This window comes from Macrobrachium nipponense, chromosome 36 (genome assembly GCF_015104395.2).
Source record: "Macrobrachium nipponense isolate FS-2020 chromosome 36, ASM1510439v2, whole genome shotgun sequence".
NCBI classification, from domain to species: Eukaryota; Metazoa; Arthropoda; class Malacostraca; order Decapoda; family Palaemonidae; genus Macrobrachium; species Macrobrachium nipponense.
The window spans coordinates 28,343,462-28,370,057 of NC_087220.1; the positions used below are offsets into that span (position 1 = coordinate 28,343,462).

The window sequence follows — 26,596 nt, forward strand, 5'->3', positions numbered from 1 at the left end:
GCTACTACTACTACGAAAATTGTTGTTGTCGACTTGTGTCGCGCCGACATCGGCACGAGTGTCTCGTGGTACATTTTGTTTCGTTGATTACCGGACAAGGTTCTGCTATTACTGATAGTTTGGGTAATTATATCAATTATTGTCAGCGTAAGCTAAGTGTAGTTGGTATTATTATTATTAACAAGTACGTAATCTAGGCTTGGTTAGCTATAGGTACTACTTAGCTTCCTATTTCTCGAGCATGGTCGTAGCCCAAGCCTTCTGCTGCACGCCCGGCCCAGGGGTTCCTTTGCTGTAGGAATTGGGTGGTTTCCCCGCCCCCCTTCTCCCAAAGGTCAACTACTAAGGAGCATATAGCATTAAACGTAACCAATTATGACAGCTTTTGTATGACGTAGGGTAAAATGTCGAAAGGCCACCTGGCCTTTACCGTAGCGCGACCACCTTCCCGAAACAGTAGTACTGTAACAAGTCTTCTAACCCCCAGGAGTTAGGATAGACATTAGTCAATAGCCAGCGTCCGTGGAAGAAACATTTTCGAGACCTCTACTTTCCTCTCGTAGTAATTTTTTTTCTCCCAAGTCACAAATTAAGGCCAGAATTTCCGTTTTTCGGGAAGATGGTCTCTCTGTAGTAGAGGCCGGCCGTTCGGTATTTTACCATAGTCGGGCTAGCTACTAGGAAATTTTTGCACTCAAAGTACAAACAAACACGACCACCGGCACCATGGAAAGGAAGATTCAAACTTAGTAAACTAAAGTAGGGCGCTCTCTTGGTAACAGTGGCCTACATTTTCCTATCAAACGTAGGCTGAGGGCAAGAGCATTGTGTAGCCTACCACCAATATTGGGGTCCCAATATGGTGACTTGTGGCATTTAGGGTAAAAAACTGCAGGGTACAGAGTGGACCATGTACGATCAACGTGAACAATCCCAAAAAAAGTACATTATAACGCGTCCTGACATCGGAGATGGGCATCAGTCACGACTTGTTGGTTAGAAATGGAGCTTAAGACCTCTATTCTCCTTTTGAAGTAAGTATTTTCTCCAAAGTTAGAAATTAAGGCCAAATTTTAAGATTTAAACAGAGGGTAGTGAAAACGGTGTCAAACTTGGTGCAAATCTCACCAAAACGCGTTTAACATTTTTACTTATAACTCGAAGTATTTAGAAGATTGACGCCATCTCGATGTTTACGGAGTCGCTTGTGTCAATAAACTAACCATTTCCTGTGATAAATCCACACACCACCTGTACCCACAGACGCTGGGGCACTTTCATCACAACAATCTGAAAACTTTTCCTCACCGAGTAAACAACTGTTTTGTAGAAGACGACGACGAAGAGTGCACTTCGATAATTGTTTAAATAAATAGTAAAACATCAATATTTTACATGTTTATGATGATTAATTTGAAAATATTCGTTATTGAAAAAGTAACTCGATTCTGACTCAAATTTAGTAAGTAATTATTTTTTGGAATTAGAACGTTCATTCAAGTCCTGTATTATGACGTCACGACATCTTGATTTTCGTACCTATTGTAAATAATTGCTTTACTCAACTTTCTTGCAGAACAGTTTACCAGTTATTCATGCAGATTATCAGCTTTTCATGTAATTGGTATAATCGTAATGCGCATATATATCTTTATTATTTACTTTTTGGATATTTGAAGATGTTTTACTGCCAGATTTTCGCACCATAAGAAATTATGGGGCCAAATTTGCAATGACCAGAAAGTCGTTAAAAGAGGAAAGTTACCATTGAGGGGCATATGTTTTGACTGAGAAAAATACAAATTTATTCAATAGCTAGCTTGTAAAAAATACTTGATTACAAAAAACTTGATTGACAACTAAGCAGCATACCTACTATGGGTTTCAGAGACAGTGCAAGCACGTTTTTGGGCAATACCTATTTCTGTAACGAACACTCGTATCAGAACGAGATTTTGCTATAGTGCATTACACCCAGTGCCGTAATTTATAAGGGTATCGAGAATCACTAATCTTAAAGAATAACGACACTTGTCCTTGTACCAAGAGACAAAAACTCCATTATGCAGAAATGGATACGAACACGTGTATAAAGCTCCACCTACCCTCTCCCCCCCCCTCCACCGCCACCCATTTCCTTTTTCGTTCCTTCGCCTCTCTCTCTCTCTCTCTCTCTCTCTCTCTCTCTCTCTCTCTCTCTCTCTCTCTCTCTCTCTCTCTCTCTGTTGCCATTCGGTATGTGTTGACCCTCCAAACTGGGTATAAGACTACACACAAAATGTTGAAATTGGTGAAATTAGGCTATGTATTGGAAGTATATATACATAAATATTAAAGCAATTTTATCATTATTGCAGTACTATGACAACTAGAATTAATGGAAACAGTTTATAATAATGAAACGGCGTATGTGTGAAGCCTCCACTAATGTGGCAACGATGATTTTGCCATTCTTAGCATGCAAACATTAAAGGTTACATTTATTTCTGGCATACGGTTATTAAAGAAATTCAAAATACTAATATAGACTGAAATCAATGAAAAGTGCTAGCAAAAATAAAAAAGCAAAAAAAAAAACAAATATGTATATAATTCACTTATCCGTAGTCGTTCCTCTATGGTTTTCGAAAGCCAGATGTACGAAAACGTTAGAAACATTTGATTGTATCTACTTTAGAAGTATCTGTAATTTTTCAGGGTAATTTCATTGCAAAAAAGGGATAATATACATGAATTAAATTAAAATTTTTAAATAACAAAGTAAATTTGAACTAAATAACGAGTAAAGTAAACAATTTAGGGAATAAAACTTTGCAGTTTCGTCGTCTGCTGTTCGTAACTGTGTTTGTGGCGCGTGCGCTTAGGAACCAGGAACAGCAACTTGTTTAAAGTGCAATGTGGAGTGAACTGAGACCAAAATGTGTATAATAACAATCAAATAAGCACTTTGGAGTTTCAGTTGTGATGGCAGTAAGGATAAAAACCACCGATTACAAGGTAAGAATGAATTCAGTTCAAACCATGACCCTGGGAATAAAGTTTCATACTTTCAGTAATATAGGCAACAAAATGTTGTTTTATTGTGCTGATTACAACTGCAATCTTGAGTAAGATCAATAAACGTTACATACATACGCTAACATTGTTCAAATGATTGCTGGGAAGGCTGGGAAAGATGATTTTCGTCACTGATCAAAACCAGTACATCCCACGGTAGCCGCCATATTGGATTTCAAAACTGCCTTGAAAACATATTTTACGAAGAGCGTCACATGCTTATTTTTGTTCGTATGGGGCTTTCATATATCACATTATGTTGACGAAACAATCTTTTGAATGGTATGCTTGGAGTTGTAATTGTATTCTTGTTTCACCATTTAAATAAGACCTGAAAACCTTGATAAGGGTTGGTAGTCGCTGGTTTTTCCCCCTACATTTTCCTATCAAGCATAGGCTGAGGGCAAGAGCATTGTGTAGCCTACCACCAATATTGACATGTGGCATTTAGTAAGTAAAAATGGTATACCTATCTAGTTAATAACTCTGCGTCTGGTATTTCTTTGGAAATTAAAGTTTCCTACTGTATTTGGATTGCTTATTAAAAATTTACTGTTACTTTTGGGGGGGTGGGGCTGCCTGTAACTAGGGTAAACAAGCGCATGGATTGGCCCAACTCACAGACGGTCTCGGCATGCCACCCTCCGAAAAAGTACTTATAACGCCTCCTGACATGGGAGATGGGCAGCAGTCGCGATTTGTTGTTAGTGAGAGACGGGGCTAAAGACCTCTACTCTCCTTTCGAAGTAAGTATTTTTTCTATAGTTAGAAATTAAGGCCAAATTTAAACCTTTAAACAGAGGGTAGTGAAAAAGGTGGCCAACACAGTGCAAATTTCTCCAAAACGCTTTCGAAATTTTTACTTACGCTTAAATATCTTCGAAGATTGACGCCATCTCGATGTTTGTGGAGTCGCTTGTGTCAACAAACTTCCCATTTCCTGTGATAAATCCGCACACCACTTGTACCCATAGACACTGGGGCACTTTCATCACAACAATCGGAACACGGTCACTGCCCACGACGTTTTTAAGGAAACTACTGTTTTGGCAGAAGACTACGACGAAGCGTGCACTAGATACTTATTTAAATAAATAGTAAAACATCAATATTTTACACATTTATGATGATTAATTTGAAAATATTCATTATTGAAAAAGTAACTCGAATCTGACTCAAATTTAAGTAATTATTTTTCGGAATTAGAACTTTCTTTTAAGTCCTGTATTATGACGTCACGACAAGGACGTCAGGAAGTAGAAGCCATGCCGAGCAAACGAGTTGTGGAGGTCGGGTGGGATCAGTCACCGGGCTTCTTCAGTCAACTTTTCCACCTTGGGGGGCTGGTGCCCAGTGATAGATCTCTCTCCCTTGAACCGATTCGTTCCCCAGACTCTGTTCACGATGGAGACAGCACAGTCAGTGCTTGATTCCATCAGGGAGAATGACTTCATGCTTTCTGTGGATCTGAGGGACGCGTTTTTCCAGATACCCATCCATCAATCCTCCAGGAAGTACCTCCGCTTCATCCTCAACGGGACTACCAGTTCAGGGCACTTTGTTTCGGTCTCTCTACCGCCCCACAGGTGTTCACGCTGGTGTCGGCTTGGGCCCACTCGGTAGGGATACGTCTTCTGAGGTATCTCGACGATTGGTTAGTCCTGGCGAGCTCCCGCTTGCAGTTGCTACAGGACAAAGATCGACTCCTCGAATTCTGCCGCGATCTGGGGATTGTAGTGAATTACGAGAAGTCAGATCTCGAGCCCAAGCAGAGGATGAAGTACCTGGGCACGCTGATCGATACGGTAGCAGGGAGAGTCTTCCCCGCAGACTCGCGGATCAGCAGGTTCAGGGAGGCAGCAGGAGGGTTCCTGTCCCTACAGGAGCAGCCAGCTCAGCAGTGGCAGGTCGAGATCGGTCACCTGTCGTCTCTCGAGAAGTTAGTCCCTCGCAGGCGTCTTCACCTGCGGTCTCTTCAATGGAGACTAAATGAGTGTTGGTCACAGGCAAGAGACCCACCTTTCTTCCCCGTGTCTCTCACGGAGGAGGTGAGGCAGGACCTAGCCTGGTGGCTGGACGACGGGAACCTCTTAAGAGGAGTGCCCTTTTGCATTTCCCCCCCCCCCCCCCCCCCCCCCCCCTATCCCCCCCCCCCAAGATGTTACTGTTTTCAGATGCATCGACCGAGGGATGGGGCGCACACCTGGAGGAGTTGCTGGCAGCGGGTGTGTGGAATCATCACAACAAGCACCTTCACATCAAAGTCCTGGAGCTCAAGGCAGCGTTCCTCGCTCTCCAAGAGTTCCAAGATCGTCTGGTGGGACACTCAGTGGTGTTGATGAGCGACAACACCACGGTAGTGGCGTACGTCAACAAACAGGGGGGCCTAGTGTCCCTCCCGTTGCATCAGTTGCAGGTGCACGAGTGGGCCGTGGCACACTCAGTAGAGCTGTCAGCCCGCTACATTCCAGGCAAGAGGAATGTGGCAGCAGACAAGCTCAGCCGTCGGGATCAGGTGATAGGAACCGAGTGGTCCCTTCACCCAGACGTGGCAGAAAGGCTCTTCAACCTGTGGGAGCGTCCAGTCGTAGATCTGTTCGCCACCCGGCACAAAAGAAAACTCCAGGTTTTCTACTCGGTTGTGCCGGACCCATGGGCAGCTGCAGAGGATGCTCTTCAACACCCGTGGGACAACCTATTCGTGTACGCCTTTCCCCCGTTCTGTCTGATTCGCAGGGCGCTGGTCACCCCGAATCTTCGGATGATCCTGGTGGCACCCAAATGACCTCAGGCCGTTTGGTACCCGGACCTGCTGGCTCTGCTCGCCGAAGCACCGAGAGAGATTCCCCCCTGGCACAACCTCCTGTGCCAGCCACATGTGGAATGGTACCACCGGTCGGTCGAGTCCCTGTGTCTTTACGACTGGCTGTTATCCACCATCTCTTGCGAGCGAGAGTATTTTCTCGCCGAGCAATAATAGAGATGGTTAGATACCTCAGACAGTCCTCTGCAGCTGTATACCAGGGAAAGTGGTCCGTCTTCTGTGGTTGGTGTCGTGGACGGGGTCTTCTCCTCTTAGAGCCACTATTCAGCAGGTAGCGGATTTCCTTGTTTTCCTTCGCCGAGAGAAGCTCCTCTCCGTCTCCGCAGTTAAAGGATACAGAGCCGCCCTTGCCCTAGTCCTTAAACTGCGAGGAGTGGATATCTCCTCCTCCTTTGAGATCTCCCTCCTTATGAAGAGCTTCAAGAGGTCTTGCCCACCCAGGGAACTCAGGCCCCCGGGGTGGGATGTGACTCTCGTCCTTAGGAGTTTGACTCGAAGACCCTTGTCTGATTACTCCGAGAGTAATCAGACAAGGATCTGACCCTCAAGACCCTCTTCCTGCTGGCCCTGGCATCGGCAAAGAGAGTAGGGGAACTTCATGGTCTTTCCTTCTACGTTAAGCATTCCAGGGGATGGGGGTCCATGATGCTCGATTTTGTCCCGAACTTCGTAGCGAATGCTCAGAATCTTTCGGTCCCTGACGACCGGTTTGAGTCTTTCACGATCCCCTCCCTGAATGACTTCACTGATAATGATGCAGATGAGATGCTGCTTTGTCGTGTGAGGGCACTACGGCGCTATCTGAAGAGAACTCGACACCTCAGGCCTGAGTATCGACGCCTCTTCGTTAGCACCGGGGTTACCAAGAAAGAGGTTTCCAAGAACACTTTCTTTCTGGCTGCATGAGGTGATCAGGAGGGTGTATAACGCGGATGGTAGCGACGACACCCGTACCCTTCGTCCGAGAGCTCAAGAAGTCAGAGGCATTGGTCCAACCCTTGCGGAACTTCTTTATGGTGCAGGTTCTGAAGGCAGGGGTTTAGGCCAACCAAACCACCTTTACTTCCTTCTACCTCCAGGATATTACCCACAGGTCCTTGGACACCTTTTCCTTGGGACCCATGGGGGCTGCTCAACAAGTTGTGTAGCTTACCCAGCACCCGAGCAGACAACAGCATTGCATCCTTGTGTGACTGCATGAATGGACGAGTGAAAGAGAGTGTGACTGGCTTCTCTTACTCCTTCTTTCTTCCTCCTCTACCTGTGGGCAGAGGGCCGCGGTCGTCTCTATGCTCAACAGGAAGCTACATGACCGAGCTCCATCCTGTCCCTTTCAGTAGGGATAGGAGTGTTTATCCACCACTCCCCTACAAAGGGGGGAAGTGGAAGCCAACAAGAGACAAACCCATGACTTCATATTGGCTCTTGAAGTAGGGACTAGTTCTTGTTTATTTGCTATTTATAAGAGGTACACTTGCCTCCCTCTTATAAATTTGGTCCAGAAGTCTGGCCACTGGCCAGTCTGTTCATAAGACTCAGATTCCACCCAACCAAACCACCTTTACTTCCTTCTACCTCCGGGATATTACCCACAGGTCCTTGGACACCTTTTCCTTGGGACCCTATTGTTAAATTACCGAAGGTTTGTATACGTATCGGAACAAATAACAATTTGTCGAAAATTGTATTTTTCCTAACTATACAAGCATGAGGTCCTTTACACACAGTCCCACCTCATGCCACCCCTCACTCTGCATTTCCTGGGCCTAAAGCAAAGTGACTCCTCTCCTCGCAGTCGAGCTTACCGCTAACTGCTGGACAAGTAGTTAACTACCGAACCCCCTTGTTCGAAGCCTACGACCGGTTCAGCTGTCGCTAAATTACCTTCCTATTGTTAAAGGACCTCAGGTTTGTATAGTTAGGAAAAATACAATTTTCAACAAATTGTTATTTTGTTCTTAATTCACTCTAAATTCCATTTGAAATATGTGAGAGTTTGTTTACAGCAAAGCCTTGGTGGGAACAATTTTTCAGCCTTATTGTACATCTGGCTGCCTAAAACATTGGCAAGCAGATGAAGCATTAGTGAATTGTTTATGACAACAATTTTGAATTTTTTTTGTTAGCACTTTTCATTGATTTAAGTCTATATTACTAATTTGACTTTTTTTTACGTTTTTAATTGTATGGCTGAAATAAATGTAACCTTTAATGTTTACATGCTGGGAAGGGCAAATCATCATTGCCAGTTTAGTGGGGCTTGACACAGATGCCAATGCCTTTACAAACTGTTTCCATGAATACTAGCTGTCTTAGTACTCCAATAATGATAAAATTGTCCCAATATTTATGTATATATATTACAAATAGATATGCTAAATTCACTTATTTCTATGTTTTTGTGTAAGCCTTATCCCCAGTTCGGAGGGTAAACACATACCCATTGGCAACAGTGATAAATGTGGAATAGAGTGCATGATGAAAGGTTAAATTATAATTGGAACAAGATATCATTAGCATTGAAAATTCTTATATTCTCATTCTTAAGTATTCAAAATCTTCACTTAATCTTACATTAATTTCTTATGGTGGGTAAAGTGAAAACAGACAAGTGGCCCAGGGAGTGGAGGGAATTGCGTCACACTATGGCGGTAATCCAGAAGTCAAACATCTTCACATATCCAAAATGTAAATAATAAAGATATATGGGCATTGCGATTATAACAGTTACATGAATACCTTATAACAATCTGCATTAATAACTGGTAAACATCTCAGATATGTATAGTGTACATATCCAAGTCACTATCTTCTGCAAGAAAGTTGAATATGATGTCATAATACAGGACTGAAATACGTAAAGGTCCCAATTTCAAAATTATTACTTAGAATACCCTTATATCATACAAAACTTACATTTGTTCATGAAACTTACCTGTCAGATATATATATAGCTGTATTCTCTGAAGTCCGACAGAATTTCTAAAAACTTACGACACACGTAGTGGGAGTAGGGTGGTTAGTACCCATTCCAGCCGCTGGGAGGCGGGTATCAGGAACCATTCCCATTTTCTATCAGATTTCTTCTGTCGCCGGTGTTGTAAACAACTGTTTACAGCACCTCCGCCTCAGGATTTTGGAAAACTGTTCTTGCTTAAGTATCCTCTTGACTTTTTGGTTTTTTGATATTGGATCGATAGCTAGGCATACGTTGACTTTGGATTGTTTAGATTTTGGCTTGGTTTTTTCCTTTACTAAGATGTCTGGGTCTAGTTCGGCTAGCGCCAGGGTGTGTATGAAGGATGAATGTAAGGTGAGGCTACCAAAGGCTTTGGTTGATCCTCACACAGTATGTAAAGGTTGTAGGGGACAAGTTTGTATGTATGATTTTCGCTGCACTGAATGCGAAAGTTTGACTGATGTGCAATGGAAGACGTATGAATCCTACGTTAATAAATTAGAGCGTGACAGGATCAGGAGGTCTTCCTCCAGGAGTAAATCGGGTAGCAGACAGGGTATTAATGTATCCCCTTCTAACCTTCCTGTAGAGTTTGTAACTCCTAACCCCGTAGTGTTGCCTTCGGGCCCTCAAGTGGTGTCTGCGGAGGGTAATGCCCTTTCGCTTATTTTGGATTCTTTGAAAACGCTCGAATCCAAAGTGCTTGCCCTTGAAAATAGGCAAATTGCTAAGTGCAGTGATAGTGCCCCTAGTGAAGTGGAGGGGGCATCAGATCGGTCCTATAGCGCCTCTAGGCTGGGACCTCTGCCGGACTCCCAGGACTCAGGGAGAGGGCATGTCGAAGGCCGAAGGAGGGTTACGGGGATCCCCCACCGATCTGACGTCCCTTCAGCAGCTCCTGTAGACGCTTCCCAGGCTGCTAAGGAGCGTGCTTGAGCACGCCTCCTTAAGGATTGTTTTTCGTCCTCCGACGCGTCCTCCCCGTGCAAGGGGTGGGAATCTCGTCCGGATACGCGGCCTCTGAAGAGGACCTTTCAAGATCAAGACGCTTCACGTCATGCTTTGTCTGATTGGCGGTCTTCTCCGGAAAGCGTAGCCTTTCCGCCTCAGAAGAAGACTAGGATGTCATCTGACGATGACGCCTTCGAGCGCCCCAGTCGCTCTAGAGCCAGGGCTTTTCCTGTGAGAAGGAAGAAGGCGTCCCCTCGCCCCTCGCCTTCTCACAGGCACAGCTCTTCTCCTCGCAAGGAGACTTCTCAGACTGAAGTTATACTCGCTATGCAACGTCAACTGGATGCTTTGCTTAAGCTGAGGGAGACGGTTCCTCGTCGCAGGAAGGACGACAGACTGCCGGTCAAAAGGACCAGACAGTCTCCTCCGCCTTCTCCTCGTTCTTCCCCGTCTCCGGTTGTTTCGCCCTCTAGACTTCGTTCTTCTCCCCAGTGTTTGTCTGGAGGTGGCGGTAGACGTTATTTGACTCTGGCTACCTTGGAGAGAGAGAGGTCTCATCGCGCTCCCCTCTCTTCTCGGCGAGAGGACGATCGGCATTCCGATCTCGATGCTTTTGTGGACGACGAAGTTGAGCCTGTTGGACGGACTTCAGTACGTGTGGATCCTCGTAGTAAGGAAAAAGCGTCTTCCCTTTCTGCTCCTCGTCGACCTGCTTGTGTCGACGATCAACGTGACGCTCGTCAGTTTGCAGTTCCGGTATCTTCGCGGGACGTTCATAAGGACGCTTCGCGTGACGTTCGGAGGGACGCTTCGCTGAACGCTCGCATGGACGCTAGGATGGACGCTCCGCTGGACGCTTGTAGAGGAGTTCGTAAAAGCGCTTTGGACGCGAACGTGGAAGTTCGCTCTCACTCGGACGCTTTTCCCGAGTCTCTTGCTGACGCTTCACGTCTACGTGCAACATCACGTTCACCTCAAGCTTTGGTTGACCCTGTGACTGTGAAGGATTCTGGTTCGGATCCGCTCCCCACTTCTTCTCGACATCGCTCAGATATGAGACTCGAAGCGAAGGGTCTTTTGCCTCTTCCTTCGGGATTTTCACTCTGGTAAGGAAGAAGGAGAGTTAAGCTGCTCTTCGGAAGAGGTTGAAGGAGAACAACCTTCGACGTCTGCTTCTTCGGAATACCAAGTCTTAGCTCGGCTTCTCCGTGATTCGTTCGGGGATACCTTCCTTCCTTCTGCTCCGCCTTCTCCTCCCTCGCAGTTTTCTTCGTCGAAAGCAAGCAAAGCACCTGGTTTTGTTAAGATGAAGACTTCGCTATCGACCAAGAGGGCTTTCCGTAAGGTTAATACCTGGATGGAATCTAGGAAGGCACAAGGAAGGACCACTTTCGCCCTGCCTCCGTCTAGGCTTAGCGGTAAGGCAGGGATGTGGTACAAAACTGGTGAGGAGTTAGGACTGAAAGTTCCTACTTCGGCGCAAGGAGATTACGCCAGTGTTGTGGATGCCTCTAGGAGATCTCTCTTAGCTTCAGCGAAGGTTTCGTGGACGACTTCTGAACTGGATCATCTTTTGAAGGGCCTTTTCAGGTCCTTGGAAGTATTCAACTTCTTAGACTGGTGTCTGGGAGTGTTAGACAACCAGTCTCGAAAGCCAGATTCGATTAGCCTCGGGGAGCTGTCCAGTGTGTTGTCATGCATGGACAAGGCCGTCAGGGATGGCTCCGAGGAGTTAGCCTCTCATTTTTCAGCAGGCGTTTTAAAGAAGAGATCGCTTTATTGCAATTTTGCTGCTAAGTCTGTCTCTCCTGCACAGAGGGCAGAGCTTTTGTATGCGCCTTTTTCGAGCCATCTCTTCCCCCAGGCTATGGTGAAGGATCTGGCAGTAAGCCTTCAAGAGAAAGCCACTCAAGACCTTTTGGCTCAGTCGTCGCGACGTCCTACTGGCCCTTCCACGTCTTCAGGAGCCCAATCTAGTAGAAAGCAGAAGCCCTTTCGTGGAGGAACTTCAGCTAGATCTTCACCCCGAGGAAGAAGTCTTCCTAGAGGTAGAGCCCCGGCTAAGTCTAGGGGCAAGAAGTGAGAGATCCGTCCTTCAGTCACCGGTAGGAGCCAGGCTGCAGTTGTTTGGAGAAGCCTGGAGAGAGAGAGAGAGGCGGACACCTGGTCTCTCAATATCATAGAGAAGGGGTACAAAATCCCTTTCGTAAAGCCGCCCCCGCTGACTTCCACTCCCAGGGACTTGTCCCCGTCGTATCCTCGAGAAAAGCGGAAGATACTCTTCGACCTGCTCGAGAAGTGAGCAGTGGAACAGGTCTTAGACCTGGCAACGCCAGGATTTTATAACAGATTGTTTCTAGTTCCGAAACAGTCGGGAGGGTGGCGGCCGGTCTTGGACGTAAGTCGTCTGAACCTCTTTATAGAGAAGCAGAGGTTCAAGATGGAGACACCTCAGTCAGTTCTGGAGGCCTTAAGACCTGGAGATTGGATGGTATCACTCGACCTTCAGGGCGCCTACTTTCACGTCCCGATACATCCCCAATCTATGAAGTACCGGTTCGTCTCCTGAAAGGAAAGGTCTTTCAGTTCAGGGCTCTTTGTTTTGGACTGAGTACGGCCCCATTTGTGTTCACCATCTTAATGAAGAATGTGGCGAGGTGGCTCCATCTTTCCAACATCAGGATCTCGCTCTATCTGGACGACTGGCTCATACGAGCCTCTTCGCAGACTCGGTGCCTGAAGGACCTGCAAACCACTCTGTCTTTAGCTGCGTCCCTGGGACTTCTGGTGAACTTCGAAAAGTCACATCTGACCCCAACACAGTCCATCGTGTATCTGGGGATTCAGTGGCTTTTCGGGCTTTTCCGTCCCAGGAACGTCAGCAACAAGGCATAGAAAAAGTGTCAGCCTTTCTAGGGAAGGATTCATGCTTGGTGAGGGAATGGATGAGTCTGCTGGGGACCATTTCCTTGCTGGAGAAGTTTGTTTCCCTGGGGAGGCTACACCTTCGACCTCTTCAGTTCTTCCTGTCGGACAGCTGGACAGAGAAGGACAACCTCGAAATGATTTTGACCATCTCAGAAGAGGTAAAGAGCCATCTAAGATGGTGGCTCGATCCGTTGAAGCTGTCAGAGGGCATGTCCCTCAAGCTTCGGAACCCCGACCTAGTGTTGTTCTCCGACACGTCATCCACGGGGTGGGGAGCAACACTAGGGGGGGAGGAAGTGTCAGGCACCTGGAGAGGGGAACAGGTAGCCTGGCATATCAACTTCAAAGAGCTGGCAGCGGTTCAGTTAGCGCTCCGGTTCTTTCAAGACAAAGTCTCCTGTCGTGTAGTCCAAGTCAACTCGGACAACACCACAGCCCTGGCATACTTGAAGAAACAAGGATGAACGCACTCTCTCTCCCTGTTCGCTCTAGCGAAAGAGATTCTGCTTTGGGCGAAGGAGAGAGAAATCATGATCTTGACAAGGTTCATTGCCGGATTCGAGAACGTCCGTGCGGATCTCCTCAGTCGACAAGGACAGTTGCTGCCGACAGAGTGGACCCTCCATCAGAACGTATGCCAGGAGCTGTGGGGTCTTTGGGGATGTCCTTTGGTGGACGTTTTTGCAACCTCAAGAACGGCGAGACTTCCTCTTTACTGCTCCCCGGTTCTCGATCCGAGAGCAGTAGCAGTAGACGCCCTTTTATGGGATTGGACGGGCCTAGATCTCTACACATTTCCCCCCTTCAAGATCCTGGGGGAAGTGATGATAAAGTTTGCAGCTTCGGAAGGGACGAGGTTAACGTTAATCGCCCCCTTTTGGCCCGCAGCGGACTGGTTCACAGAGGTGATGTCTTTCCTGGTAGATTTTCCGAGATCTCTTCCTTTAAGGAGAGATCTACTCAAACAGCCCCACTTCGAGAGGTACCACAAAAACCTCTCCGCTCTGAGTCTGACTGCGTTCAGACTATCCAGAAGCTGGCCAGAGCGAGAGGTTTTTCGAGACCTGTGGCTAAAGCTATCGCCACCGCGAGGAGACCATCATCAATCGCGGTTTACCAGTCGAAGTGGGCAGCTTTTAGGAGCTGGTGTAAGAAGAAAGGAGTTTCCTCTACCACGACCTCTGTGAGCCAGATCGCCGACTTCCTACCTTATCTCAGACGAGATTTGAAGCTTGCAGTGTCGACCATTAAGGGCTACAGAAGTGTTTTATCTGTGGTTTTTCGTCATAGAGGTCTAGACCTAGCCAATAACAAAGATCTCCATGATCTTTTGAGATCTTTTGAGACCACCAAGGTGCCTCTTCCTAAGTTGCCTTCTTGGAACTTAGACGTGGTCCTAAAGTTTTTAATGTCAAGTCGCTTTGAACCTCTTCACACTGCGTCTTTGCGAGACTTGACGAAGAAGACTGTATTCCTAACTGCTCTGGCGACGGCGAAGAGAGTAAGCGAGATACAAGCTATTAGTAAGCACGTCGGCTTCAAAGGGCATAATGTGGTCTGCTCTTTGGGAATGACGTTTCTGGCTAAGAATGAGAACCCCTCTAACCCTTGGCCTAAGGCATTTGAGATCAAGGGTATGGCGGAGGTCATTGGTCAAGAGCCAGAAAGAGTCCTGTGTCCTGTCAGGGCTCTAAGAGAATACCTTCGGAGAACAAGGAATTGTAGAGGTTCTGTGGAGAACTTATGGTGTTCGGTTAAGAGACCAGATATGCCCATGTCCAAGAATGCACTGGCATTCTTTTTAAGGAACACCATAAAGGAGGCGCACTCTTCTTGCAAGGACAGTGATTTTGGACTGTTGAGAGTGAACGCTCACGAAGTGAGGGCTATTTCGACCTCGATAGCCTTCCAGAAAAATATGGCCCTCAAAGACATTTTGAGTGCCACGTTTTGGAGGAGTAACTCTGTGTTCGCCTCGCACTACCTACAGGAGGTGAGAACGACGTACGAAAACTGTTACTCTCTTGGGCCATACGTCGCCGCAGACACTATTTTGGGGGCAGGAGGTAGCACTCATCCTTTCCCATAGAAAAGGGTAGGTGAGTTTTTTAATCTTTATGTTTATGGTTGTAGGGTCGGCCGCCGAATGCGGACTTCCCTTCTATTAGCCTTTTTATGTGAGAGTGGTGGTTTTACCTCGTTGCCCTCGGAAGTATGGTCATGGTCTAGTCACATTGTGGTCACGTCCCCGTTGACAGATCATCTAGAGCGCACCAACTACACAGGTCACTACCTTGTTGGTAACTCTAGTGAAGCAGATGCAGGCTTAGGTGACAGTAATCACGAAGTCAGCTATGCTAACAGGTAAGGAACCAAGATGTCAATCATCTACATGTATATGTTTCCTAAAATCCTTTTCTGTCTCTCCCACCGCCAAAGGTGGGATTCAGCTATATATATATCTGACAGGTAAGTTTCATGAACAAAATGATATTGTTAAGATACAATACTTACCTGGCAGATATATATATTTTAAGTACCCACCCACCTCCCCTCAGGAGACAGTGGAGATAGAAATCTGATAGAAAATGGGAATGGTTCCTGATACCCGCCTCCCAGCGGCGGGAATGGGTACTAACCACCCTACTCCCACTACGTGTGTTGTAAGTTTTTAGAAATTCTGTCGGACTTCAGAGAATACAGCTATATATATATATATCTGCCAGGTAAGTATGAACAAACTTTATTGTATCTTAACAATATAATTTATGTATACACGTTATATTATATTACACTGTATGTAATATAATATTACACCATATGTAATATACCTATATTATTAAAAAAGAAAATTAGGAAAACGTGAAAAATACATTGAAGCTAATGTTCACAGCAAAACTGTTAAAATTTGTCTCAAGAATCGGGTTACTTTTTCAGTAATGAATATTTTCAAATGAATTATCATGGATACGTAATAAATTGGTTATGACTGAAGTTTATTTTCACACAAATGGAGGTTATTTGCCAAGATTTATAAAATATACATGTGTAAGCATAGCTAGATGGTAAAGGGAAGAGAAAAACCTTGGTTAAGTGATCGTTTCAGCTTCTTGAGTCAAAATGCTTTTCTCTTGTCTCTACTGATGCTTAAAGGCAAGATTAATGATTTTTATTTTACTCTGCAACTAAAATGTTCTTTTATAGACTACAGAAATAATTTATATTGTATGCAATCTTGTTAAAAGACAGCAGACTGAACTTTCATTTGATGCCAAAGTGTTAAACTAATCATATTCTTGTTCTTTTAACATTTTCGTGAAAAGAGATTATTGAAATACACAGGAAAATAAATTATGGCTTATATATGAGGTAAGAGTCTGTTTACAACTTGGGGCTGCCAGTAATAATTATCTTAGATAATTTTATATACATATATATATATATATATATATATATACATACATACATACATACATACATACATATATATCTAAGTGGTCTTAGATTGTAGGTAAATGTTGAGGCATAAGATTTGTGGATTTTTTAAAATAATTTCATAATGAATATTAAATATCGGTAACTCTTAATACTGTTTGTCTTCCAGGGTGCTCGTATTAAGATGACTTTTGGCCGCAGTGGTGGATTTGGTGGAGGTCGAGGAGGAGGAGGAGGCGGAGGCGGCGGCGGCGGCGGATATGGAGGGCGGGGTGGTGGTGGAGGATATGGAGGCCGAGGGGGTGGAGGAGGTCGAGGAGGTGGTGGTGGTTTTGGAGGAGGTGGTGGCTTTGGAGGAGGCCGTGGAGGTCGGGGAGGTGGAGGTGAGTTAACTAGGGGGTCAGAGGTTAATATAATATTGAGCTAATAGAAATAAACTTGAAAACAGAAAAATTCAAAACTTGTCTTTAAGGCACATTGAGGAAAAGTCAATCAAAAACTGTCCATCAAATAAGTGAAAGCTGCACTAGCATGTTTAAACTTCATTATTAAACAAAGCTGAAAGTTAGGGTGGATTTCTCAGGTAGTTGGAGATAATGTGAGGTACTTCCCACTGTATATATTTAATTGTCCAAAAGGTGTAATAAATACATCAGAATTATTTGCATTTGAAGAACTACAAATGCTGTTAGAATTGTAGCATAAGAAAGATTTACATTAAAGCAAAACTATTGAAGACAGTTATTTTCCCTTGGCAACAATGATCATGACTTTCAGTAAGTGTAGATTGCCAACTACCATCAAAGCTGAGTGGAACTCTGCAAAAGTTTGTTCTATATATATATATATATATATAGATATATATATATATATATATATATATATATAATATAATATAATTATTATATATATCATCTAAAATTGTTTTCACTTTTTCAGGTTTAAAGGAGGCTTTGGTGGTCGTGGAGGTGATCAAGGTCCCCCTGATCAGGTAATGATTTAAGGTGGTTGTATTACTGTAGACAATACAAGGTTCTTTGCAGCGTGCCTTCAGCTCCATAGCTGCAACCCCTTGCCTTCCTTTTTACTGTACCTCCGTTCATATTCTCTTTCTTCCATCTTACTTTCCACCCTTGTCCTAACAGTTGATTCATAGTGCAACTGCGAGGTTTCCCTCCTGTTACACTATAAACCTTTTACTGTCAATTCCCGTTTCAGCGCTGAATGACCTCATAGGTCCCAGTGCTTGGCCTTTGGCATAAATTCTAATTTTCAATTCAATTTGCTCCATCTTGATAGATCCCTTTTTCATGAAAAAGGGTTTTGTGTAATTGGGCATTGCATTGTGGACAGCTGAAGCGACTTGAAACTATCCTTGTTACCAGAGGATGCACATCATAGATGTTAGTTTGATTGTGTAATATCTCTATTTGCAGGTTGCAGAGATTGGTTTCTTCACACACACAGCACAGGAAGATTTAGTATGCACAGTAACAAATCCGGATGTACCCTATTTCAATGCTCCAGTATACCTTGAAAATAAAGAGCAGGTAGGTTTTCTGTTTATATTGTGAGTTAAAAGTTTTCCATCTAATGCTCTTGGTCTTTTTTTGGGGGGGAGGTGCTGTACTGAATTAGTATGACTACTGTTCTAAAACTTGGCTTGGTAGTGAAAACAAATTTTATGAAACTGTATGTATTCACAATGTTGATCGTGCATCATTTTGCAACTTTTCAGTTGAATATGTGATTCTTTTGTACATTAAGTCTGCAAAGCTGCAGTTATAATTGAAAATGCAATGGTGGAATGTTTATCATCTTGTAGATCCAGATATATATCTCAAGGTATTATTTTCTTATGGTTCAGAGAGGTCCTTACCACATATTCCATTTATAAACAATATAGAATTGACCTTTGTACAATATTTTGTGTGTAATTAATATTTCAGTGTTTATTGATTGAGTTCTAGAAATGGACAGTTGCATATTTCAGTCAGCCTTCGCCATACTCTCTCCAAGGGATGGTCATGGTAAACTAATTTAACATGCATCTTATTTAAACTTGAGAGATGTAAAAGTCCATACCTGCAATCTCCGGGTTGCAGCGGGGGTTCATTTCTATTCCCAGCAGGGCGCTGTAAGCCAAAGATCACCTTAACTCGAATCATCATAATTATAATTGGAATAAGAAACAGCGCCATGAGGCAGCACCTTAAGTCTGGAACGACGTAATCCGAAACTGATGTAACCCGGGGACTGCCTTACTGATATTTATGCTGATGATACCAAATCTTCATTATGTCTAGATTTTGCTGCCATAGTACATACATCTTAAAGCATGTGAGCTCTCTTTAACAAACATTTTTGCCTTTGGAGGAGGAGCAAGCCTACAAACTACTTTGTTGCTGCTGCTGTTCTTGGTTGGTTGTTGGGGGGAGGGTTAGGAAAGACCTATGGAAAAGCTTAAAAAGGTCTGAAAAAGGTGTTTTGCATTGAGTTAAAGATAGAGAAATTTTAGGATAGGATATTTATGAATTATATAATTAGAATTAAAATGTAAAAAATTAATAATGTGCATGTTAGACACTACAGAACAATTATTTCTAATAAAATTTAGTGTATTTATTTTAATTTTCATTGGTAAAACAACACACTAGTTAACAGAGATTCAGCATATGCATCCTGAGTAAGCTGGAGGTTGGATCATGCCTTTATTTATTTATTTATTTATTTATTTATTTATTTATTTTTTTTTTTTTGCTGCAGAATTGTAAGAAATGTTGTAATCATTATTATTTAGCGACTGCTACAGAATCGCTCCAAAACTATTATCACATTACATAATTACATGTAATATGATGGTAAAAATGTTGAATTATGTTGGATCCTCTCGTCCATGTGGGCATAAAGAGAGACGGAAATACCCATAAAGCAGCAAAAGTGACAAATGCTACAAACAGATTTAAAGGAATTGTTTCACTGTATGTTTTGCCATGCTGTAATAAAGTCATTCTGGAATTTTAACAAATCAGTTAAAGAAATTATGTCAGGATCATGAACTTACCCAGTTATCAGGTTTTTGTAAAGAAGCATGTTTTTTTTATTATATATATATACGTATATATATAAGAGATGAGCCTTTCAGTATAAATGAGGGAGTTCATTACTGTGAGCTACGTTAAGGCTACAATAATTGACTTAATGGTATGTATGAAAAAATTTGTTTTATGGTGTAAGCTTCATTTTTGAAGCTACCGACTTGTAGTTTTGTATGATACCAGATGTGTAGCATATATGAATAGTGTATTGTTAACTGATTTGTTTCCTTTCAGGTAGGGAAAGTTGATGAAATTTTTGGATCTCCCCAGCAGAAGTTCATGTCCGTCAAGTTGGGTGAAAACATGAAAGCTAAATCATTTAAAGCAAACACAACGGTAGGTTTACTTTTGTGTAAATTTATACTAAATGGTTTTCATGTTAGAAATCAAATAAAAGTATCTGCTATTCATGGTACCATTAATCTTCGTTATTACTGGCAGTCCCCGCAAACCCCCGACACTGACGATAAACGGAAATTGGCGATAATAGTGCTGAGTCCCGGTTATCGGCACCTATAACCGAGGCTTGGCGCCAAAAATTCGGTTATTGTTGTTGCTAGACAGTGCCATAAGACCAGATTCCCAATAACTGAGGACTGCCTGTATTGATGAAATAACAGGAGAGGCTTTTGTCATGCTACTAGCACTTTACAAAACTACTACAGTAGTTGCAAATGTTAGTGAAATTATGTTAGGTATCCGGGTGTTTTGTGTTCGAACTTGGACAGTTTTCTTCTTGACCCATTCCTATGTTGGCCATAACAAATTACACTGCAACCGCAAGTCCTTTTTTAATTGCTCATTTGTATTTTTGTAGTCAGTCAGATTTATATGCACTCCAAAAGTTGTGAGAATTTGCAACTGCCAAGAGAATAGAGGGGATACAGGCAGTCCCCGGTTAAAGGTGGGGTTCTGTTCCCAGCCAGACGCTGATAACCGAAAATCGTTAACCAGAACATCACAATAATTATGGCAATAATTGGCATTTAAAACGCCATAAGGACTGATAGACTGCTTAACAGTACCATTAGTCAGTTATCGGCACTAATAAACTGCGTCATTAGGCAACCGTCATAAAATTGAAACTGTTAACCGATGCCTCCAGTAAGCAGGAACTGCCTGTAATTGTTTTTATTTGAAAACCCTGGTTACCAGTTTAAAGTTTCAGTATGATAGTAATTGATGTCATTGGATATTGACATTTGTTATGTTCATTATTCAAAATATGCTATGTAATCAAGTTTTGTTTTTTTCCATAGAATGGAATCTGTTTTACCAACTTGTTCCTCTCAGGAATGAGATTTCCTCACTACGTGTTGAGACCTGATAATGGCTAACAATTCATTCTTTCATTCAGCTGTATTATGTCAACATTGCTAATTGCCTGTTTTTGTGCATCTCACCAATGTGGCATTTTCATCTTTCATGTCATTCTGTTGTTGTTGTTTTTTTTATCAAGTGAAATACATAGGATATTGTCTTAAAACACTGGCATTTAATGTTCACTTATAGGTATACTGTGAATATTAATTGAAACTTTTCTTTAGTTATTCATTGATTTTCTTTTCATCACAGTGAAATCAGCTTGCATTAGTCTGTGCTATTTGGAGTTATTCTTCACCTCATAAAGTCAATCCGTTTCAGTTTTGCCACTCTTAAATGTACAGTAATCAGGCTGTTGGTTGGCTTTGTAAACACTGCTCTGGCAGAATTCCAATATTGCATTTCTTTCCCTTCTTGGCTGCTCCCTTCAAATATTTATCCTCCCCGCACAGTCTTGAATCAGCTTAGTTGGTTCACACGTTCATTAGTTCACCTTGTATCGGTTTACTCACATTTTTAGATCACTTGAATTACCTTTCAAAAGATCTTTTATGTTTTCAGTATTCTTAATCCTTCCATCTAATATGTCATTTCATCTGTTTTAAATAAATGCCTATTCTGTAATGCTATTTTGAAATTATTTTTATTTTCTGTCAATCCCAATTGCTTTTGTTTCAGTTTTTATAAATCTATGCTTATGCCTCTTGCCAGGATGTCTGCTGCTGTCTGCCTTTTGTGCTATTTTAAGAGTATTTATGCTTCTTCTTCACTGAGCTACCTAAAGGCTGTAGTTTGGCTATTGGATGAGGAAAAGTCATACATAATCACTATCTTTTTATTATAACTCAAACTTTAGTTACTGATCAACAGGTCTCGAGTTTGGGCAGATTGGCTGAGTTTATATCATTAGTAAGGGCTTCAGGAAATGAAAAAATGAGAGCTGAATAATAATATTTCTTTTATTGCTTCAATTTTATTAATTGCAATATTTTGTGTGCTTAAAATAGGTTTTCAGGTAAGGTATTTAATCTTACTATTGTTAGCCAAACTTGATTGTAATGGAAAGAATCCTACACAGTTATTTTTAGTTTGACTTGCACACTGTAATTAGGATTTTTAAAAGTGCATTGTTAGTTAAGTGACGCAGCTTTTCATCATTAAGGCATTTTTTTTCCAGTTGTTCATTGACCCTGCAAAACTCTTGCCACTACGAATTTTTCTTCCTGGTGGTGATAAAGGCCGAGGAGGTGGTAGAGGTCGTGGTAAGTTCAGAATTTTTGCTTTTACAGTTATAACCATAGATGCTGATGTCCAAGTAAAATTTTTCTTTGTTAAACAAGAGAGGTTGAGAGAACATATGGATATACATGGTGAGGTTACTGCCAGCTTTGCATCATTAGGTAGCAGACTGTTTGTCTGTGCCACGGAACATTCTTTTGGGATCAGCTGCTGTACTTTCTGCCTGTTTGTCCATTATTCCTTTTGGTCTCTTCCCACCTAGGTGTTCAGTTTCATGAATAATTATCCATTCTTGGAATTAAACACATTTAACCAGATGCATATATCTGCTCTTACAACATAATTCATTGCCATTTATTCAATATATTAATATAATAAGTAAATTATCATGTATTTTTCCTGAATACATATCATGATTGTGAACTTTCAAGGCGCTCCTAAGTGATGTTTTTGTATCATTTTCATTTGTTTAGATGGGAAATAAGGTCGCCTTACAGTTCTGTGTTGTCTAAGTCTATATCTCTACCCTTTTTTCCATGATTTTATGGGCTTTCTTATTAGTCATTGTCATACTGCTGCCCTATCTAAAACTTTTCTGACTGCTTCCCATCCCTTATCATCATAAGCCTGAACCATGAGTGTCTTGAGCTGTTTATTTTCCGGTTGGGAACACAGCATCTAGTTTTCTAGTTTCTTCGTCATTGTCTATGTGTCTGTTGCTTTGAACATTGCCATCTTTATATATCCCTCAAAACTTTTTCCTGTTTACGTATTGTTACTAATAGTCCAGCAATCCAGGCTATAACTGCTCTTTTATTTTCTTGCTAACTTCTCCCAATACCTACTACTCGACAGTCCAGTAATACTGCAGATATGGTTAGTCTTTTTGTAAGCCAGTTTTGTTAATGCTAAACAAATTAGTTCAGTGGTCTGGTTAAACTACTTTTTAATAATAATCGACTTTTCTGAGGTCTCTCCTTCCACCATAATGTGATGGTGCCATAACTTGATGAAAAGACCATTAATAACCCCTTGAGATTGAATTGTCGTAAGTTGAGGATGCACTGTATTTTGCAGCAGCCTCCCTATCCTAGTATTGTTAGGTGCCGAATGGCCTTCTTGGCCCCAGAACCTGGGCTTTTGCCCTAAGTATCATACATCCATCCATCCTAGGGGTGTTGTGAGCAAAAAGAAAAAAGTACAGTATGTAATGTAATTTTTGCAACACAGTACAGTAATGTAGTACAGTGGTGCCTCAACATACGAAATTAATCCATTCCGAGGCAGCCTTCGTATCATGAGCTTTTCATATCTTGAACTGCATTTTACATGTAAACTGCCTAATCCGTTCCAAGCCCTACAAAAACACCCCAGTAAATTATATTTCCAGGCTTACAACACCTTTTCTAGGGTTACGACGCCAATCCGACGTAAGAAATATGACTCCAAAAAGGCAAAATACTGTACATACTTGAGTAGTATTACAACTGCATGTAATGTTCAAGCCTGGAATCGTTGATCTCTCTCAGTGCTGCTGAGGAACCACAACCAACTGGTAAAACTCTCAGCTTCCACTGTGAAAAGCTTAGGTGAAGGGGAGCCTCAGCTCTCACTCATTCCCATTCAATACTAGTACTACTGCAATGAGAAAAAAAGAAAAGACCAATATTAATCATCAATCCCTCACCCAGAAGAACAACAACAACACAAATTTAATAAATAAAAAACTGAATCCTAAAATCTAGTTTAAAAATTGCCTAACTTAATTAACCTAATAACAAAATATGAAAAAAAATCAAACATTCATTCATACAAACCAATTTCTGCTATGCTACTGCATTGATACAAGAGTAAGTGAAGAATTTTTGTTTTTCAGGTGGTCGTGGAGGCGGCAGAGGTGGCGGTCGTGGTGGTGGTGGTAGGGGAGGAGGAGGAGGATTTGGGAGAGGTGGTGGGGGAGGAAGAGGAGGAGGAGGATTTGGTAGAGGTGGTGGTGGAAGAGGCGGCGGGGGAGGCTTCGGAAGAGGTGGCGGGGGAGGCTTCGGAAGAGGTGGCGGGGGAGGAAGAGGAAGAGGAGGTGGCGGCGGTGGATTCAGGAGATAATCTAGATGTAAATATTTAATTTTTAAGGAAAATCATGATAATGTGAATTGTGTTTTTATATCCCTCTTGTACCCATCCTTTTGGAGATGTTATCTAATGCATATTCACTTCTAAGTGACCTGGACTTACATCTTTCCCCAGCCAGAGTTACTGACCTGCTCAGTCAGGCACCGCCAGCCAGTGGCAGGCGCATACACGTTGCGACAGGTAGCTCAGAAAAGATTTTCGTTGCAAGGCCTCCCATCCCTTAAAATATCACTGCCTACGATGCTATATCTGCATGCTGATATCTGCAGAAAGCTATTGATTCTGTCTCCAAATGGGCCAGCCTAAATGGTTTTAAATTTTCAGCCATTAAGAGTGTTGCTATTCGCTTTTCAAGGAGCAGGCTTAAAGAGGTTATACCTACCTAATTTAAAACTCGAGGGATCTATTTTACCATGTGCTGCCGATGTCAAATTTTTGGGAATGACTTTTGACTCAAAACTCACCTGGACCAAACATATTGATAACCTTAAAGCATCTTTTAATCTTTTGAAAGTATAGTCTCTGGATATGAGTGGGGAACTGACAAGAAATGTTCATTAAGACTCTGATGCACTTTGTAGATCAAAGCTAGATTATGGGTGTCGGATTTATTCTTCAGCATGTAAAAGCAAACTTAACGACCTCAATATTGTCCATAACATGGGATTACGAATTTGCTCTGGTGCATTCCGAATATCTGTCGAGTCTGTAGATAGGTACCCATCAACTGCCACTTGACTTACGACGGGAGGAACTGGGTCTGCGCTACATAATGCACGAAAAAGCAGTTCCGAAAATCCTTCCATTAAGGTAATTCGCCAACTTGGCAACAGGAAATTTAAACAAATGTCATCTGTCCCCTTCCAGATAAGGCTACATCAAGAAGTGAATAATAATACTAAAAAATCAGAATGTTTCTCATTTAGTTGCCTCCAGATTCCCCCCATGGCTTATCCCTAAAGCAAAATTTGTAACAAAACTATGGTCAAGAAGAACTTTTCTGATAAAATGGCAAAGAGTTTATTCTTAGAACGTGATGTAACTCATGATGGTGCGAATAAGATTTATACAGACGGTTCCAAGTCAAGAGAGGGAGTTGGGCTAGCCTAATTACAGAAGACACTTGTGAGGCTGCAAAACTACCAAATTCGGCTACAGTATATACAGCAGAACTTTCTGCCATTAATAGAGCATTTGCTATTGTTCATCGTACCGAGAAGAAAATTGTTATATCAGATTCTAAAAGTGGTTTGGAGAGTAAATATTTGCAATACATCAGATCCTTTGATTCTCCAAGCTCAAGAGTGGCTGTTTCGAATTTCTTGCAAACACAAAGCTGTTTCGTTCTGCTGGGTTCCTACCCATGTAGGGATCAAAGGTAATGAAAAAGCTGATAGAGCAGCAAAAAGAGTATGCAATAAAAAATCTCTGGATATCCATGAAGTTCCATACATTGATATGAAGTCTCCTATTCGAAGCTATATCCGCCACAAATGGCAGGAGCGATGGTCCTCAAACCTCCTTGCCAGAAATAAGAAGCTGAAGGCAATCAGACCTAATTTGAATTTTTGGCAGTCTTCGTTTCATAGAGAGAGGAGGACCGAGATTGTTTTAACGAGACTTCGTATTGGCCATTCCCGATTGAGAGACAGCTTTATACTTGAAGGAAGTGAGGCTCCAGTTTGTGCTTGCTGTAGCTGCCTGTTGACAGGAGCATATTCTGGTTTGTTGCCCAGTGTATGGTGCTGTCTGCAGGAAATTCGGTCTTTCAGGGAAACAAATTTCTTATATTTTAGATGATGATGATGTCAATAATTTTGTAAAGTTCTTAAAAGAGATTGATATATAATATAAAATTTGACTTATTAATATTTAATTTTACCTTTCACCTAATACACACAAGTGTATGCAGTTATACTTTTAATTGTATTTTAATATAAAAAAATATAATTTTTTTTATGAAATAAGGTTTTTAAAGTTTCATTCACATCAGATTATCATCACGTTCAATTACATTTCATTAATTATCAGATTATTTATTTCATTCCATTACGGCGCTGAATGAACCCATAATAGGTTCCCCAGTGCTTGGGCTTGTCCCTAAATTTCATAATCCATCCATCCCCATCCCTTAAACTACTGTTGATAAAACTCTGCATATAGTTAAACTCAAATATTCAATTAAATGCATTTGCAGTCATTTATGTTAACTAATGGAGCCAAATTTAAATGCAGTAGGGCCATCTTTGACCCTTTGGGCCCTAATTCTCAAAAGTTGATGTAGGTAGGCTATGTACCCCTTCTCCCCTTGTTGATAAATCGAAAGGGTGTAGGCCTCCTGCCCCTAATATTGTGGGAAACCCTCAGGGTCCCCATTGCCAAGGGGGTTTCCCCCACCTTACCACTGAGTGTGCTTTATGGCCTCCATATTTTGGGGAGCCTGTTTGTACTTTAAAGAGATGTGTATTTCTGGTGATAGAAGTTCACTCTCGACATGGTTCGGAAGTCACGTAAAGCTGTTGGTCCCCTTGCCGAATAACCACTGGCTCCATGCAATGTAAAAACGCCATACAAACAAACTTATAGAAACACTTCTGCAGAGATGTCAACTCTGAAAGTTGTAAAAAATGAAGGGTTATTCACTGAATGTAT

General features: G+C 42.3%; 1 protein-coding gene across 1 annotated transcript; it reads left to right on the forward strand.

The window, feature by feature from the left end:
• LOC135203535 (probable H/ACA ribonucleoprotein complex subunit 1) lies at positions 1-25,771 on the forward strand. The gene is made up of 7 exons (XM_064233265.1): positions 1-123; positions 16,324-16,539; positions 17,095-17,145; positions 17,591-17,704; positions 19,487-19,588; positions 21,753-21,837; positions 23,691-25,771. Exons 2-7 carry the CDS (start codon positions 16,339-16,341, stop codon positions 23,915-23,917), a joined length of 780 nt encoding a protein of 259 aa, XP_064089335.1. The 5' UTR covers positions 1-123; positions 16,324-16,338; the 3' UTR covers positions 23,918-25,771.
• Positions 25,772-26,596: the final 825 nt, after the last annotated feature.

What these genes read in the sequence shown, in the direction of transcription:
- LOC135203535 (XM_064233265.1), top strand. Translation starts at nt 16,339, where the DNA reads ATGACTTTTGGCCGCAGTGGTGGATTTGGTGGAGGTCGAGGAGGAGGA. An exon ending in ATCAAGGTCCCCCTGATCAG is followed by an intron (nt 17,146 to 17,590) that starts GTAATGATTTAA and finishes CTCTATTTGCAG; the next exon opens with GTTGCAGAGATTGGTTTCTT. An exon ending in AGGAGGTGGTAGAGGTCGTG is followed by an intron (nt 21,838 to 23,690) that starts GTAAGTTCAGAA and finishes TTTGTTTTTCAG; the next exon opens with GTGGTCGTGGAGGCGGCAGA.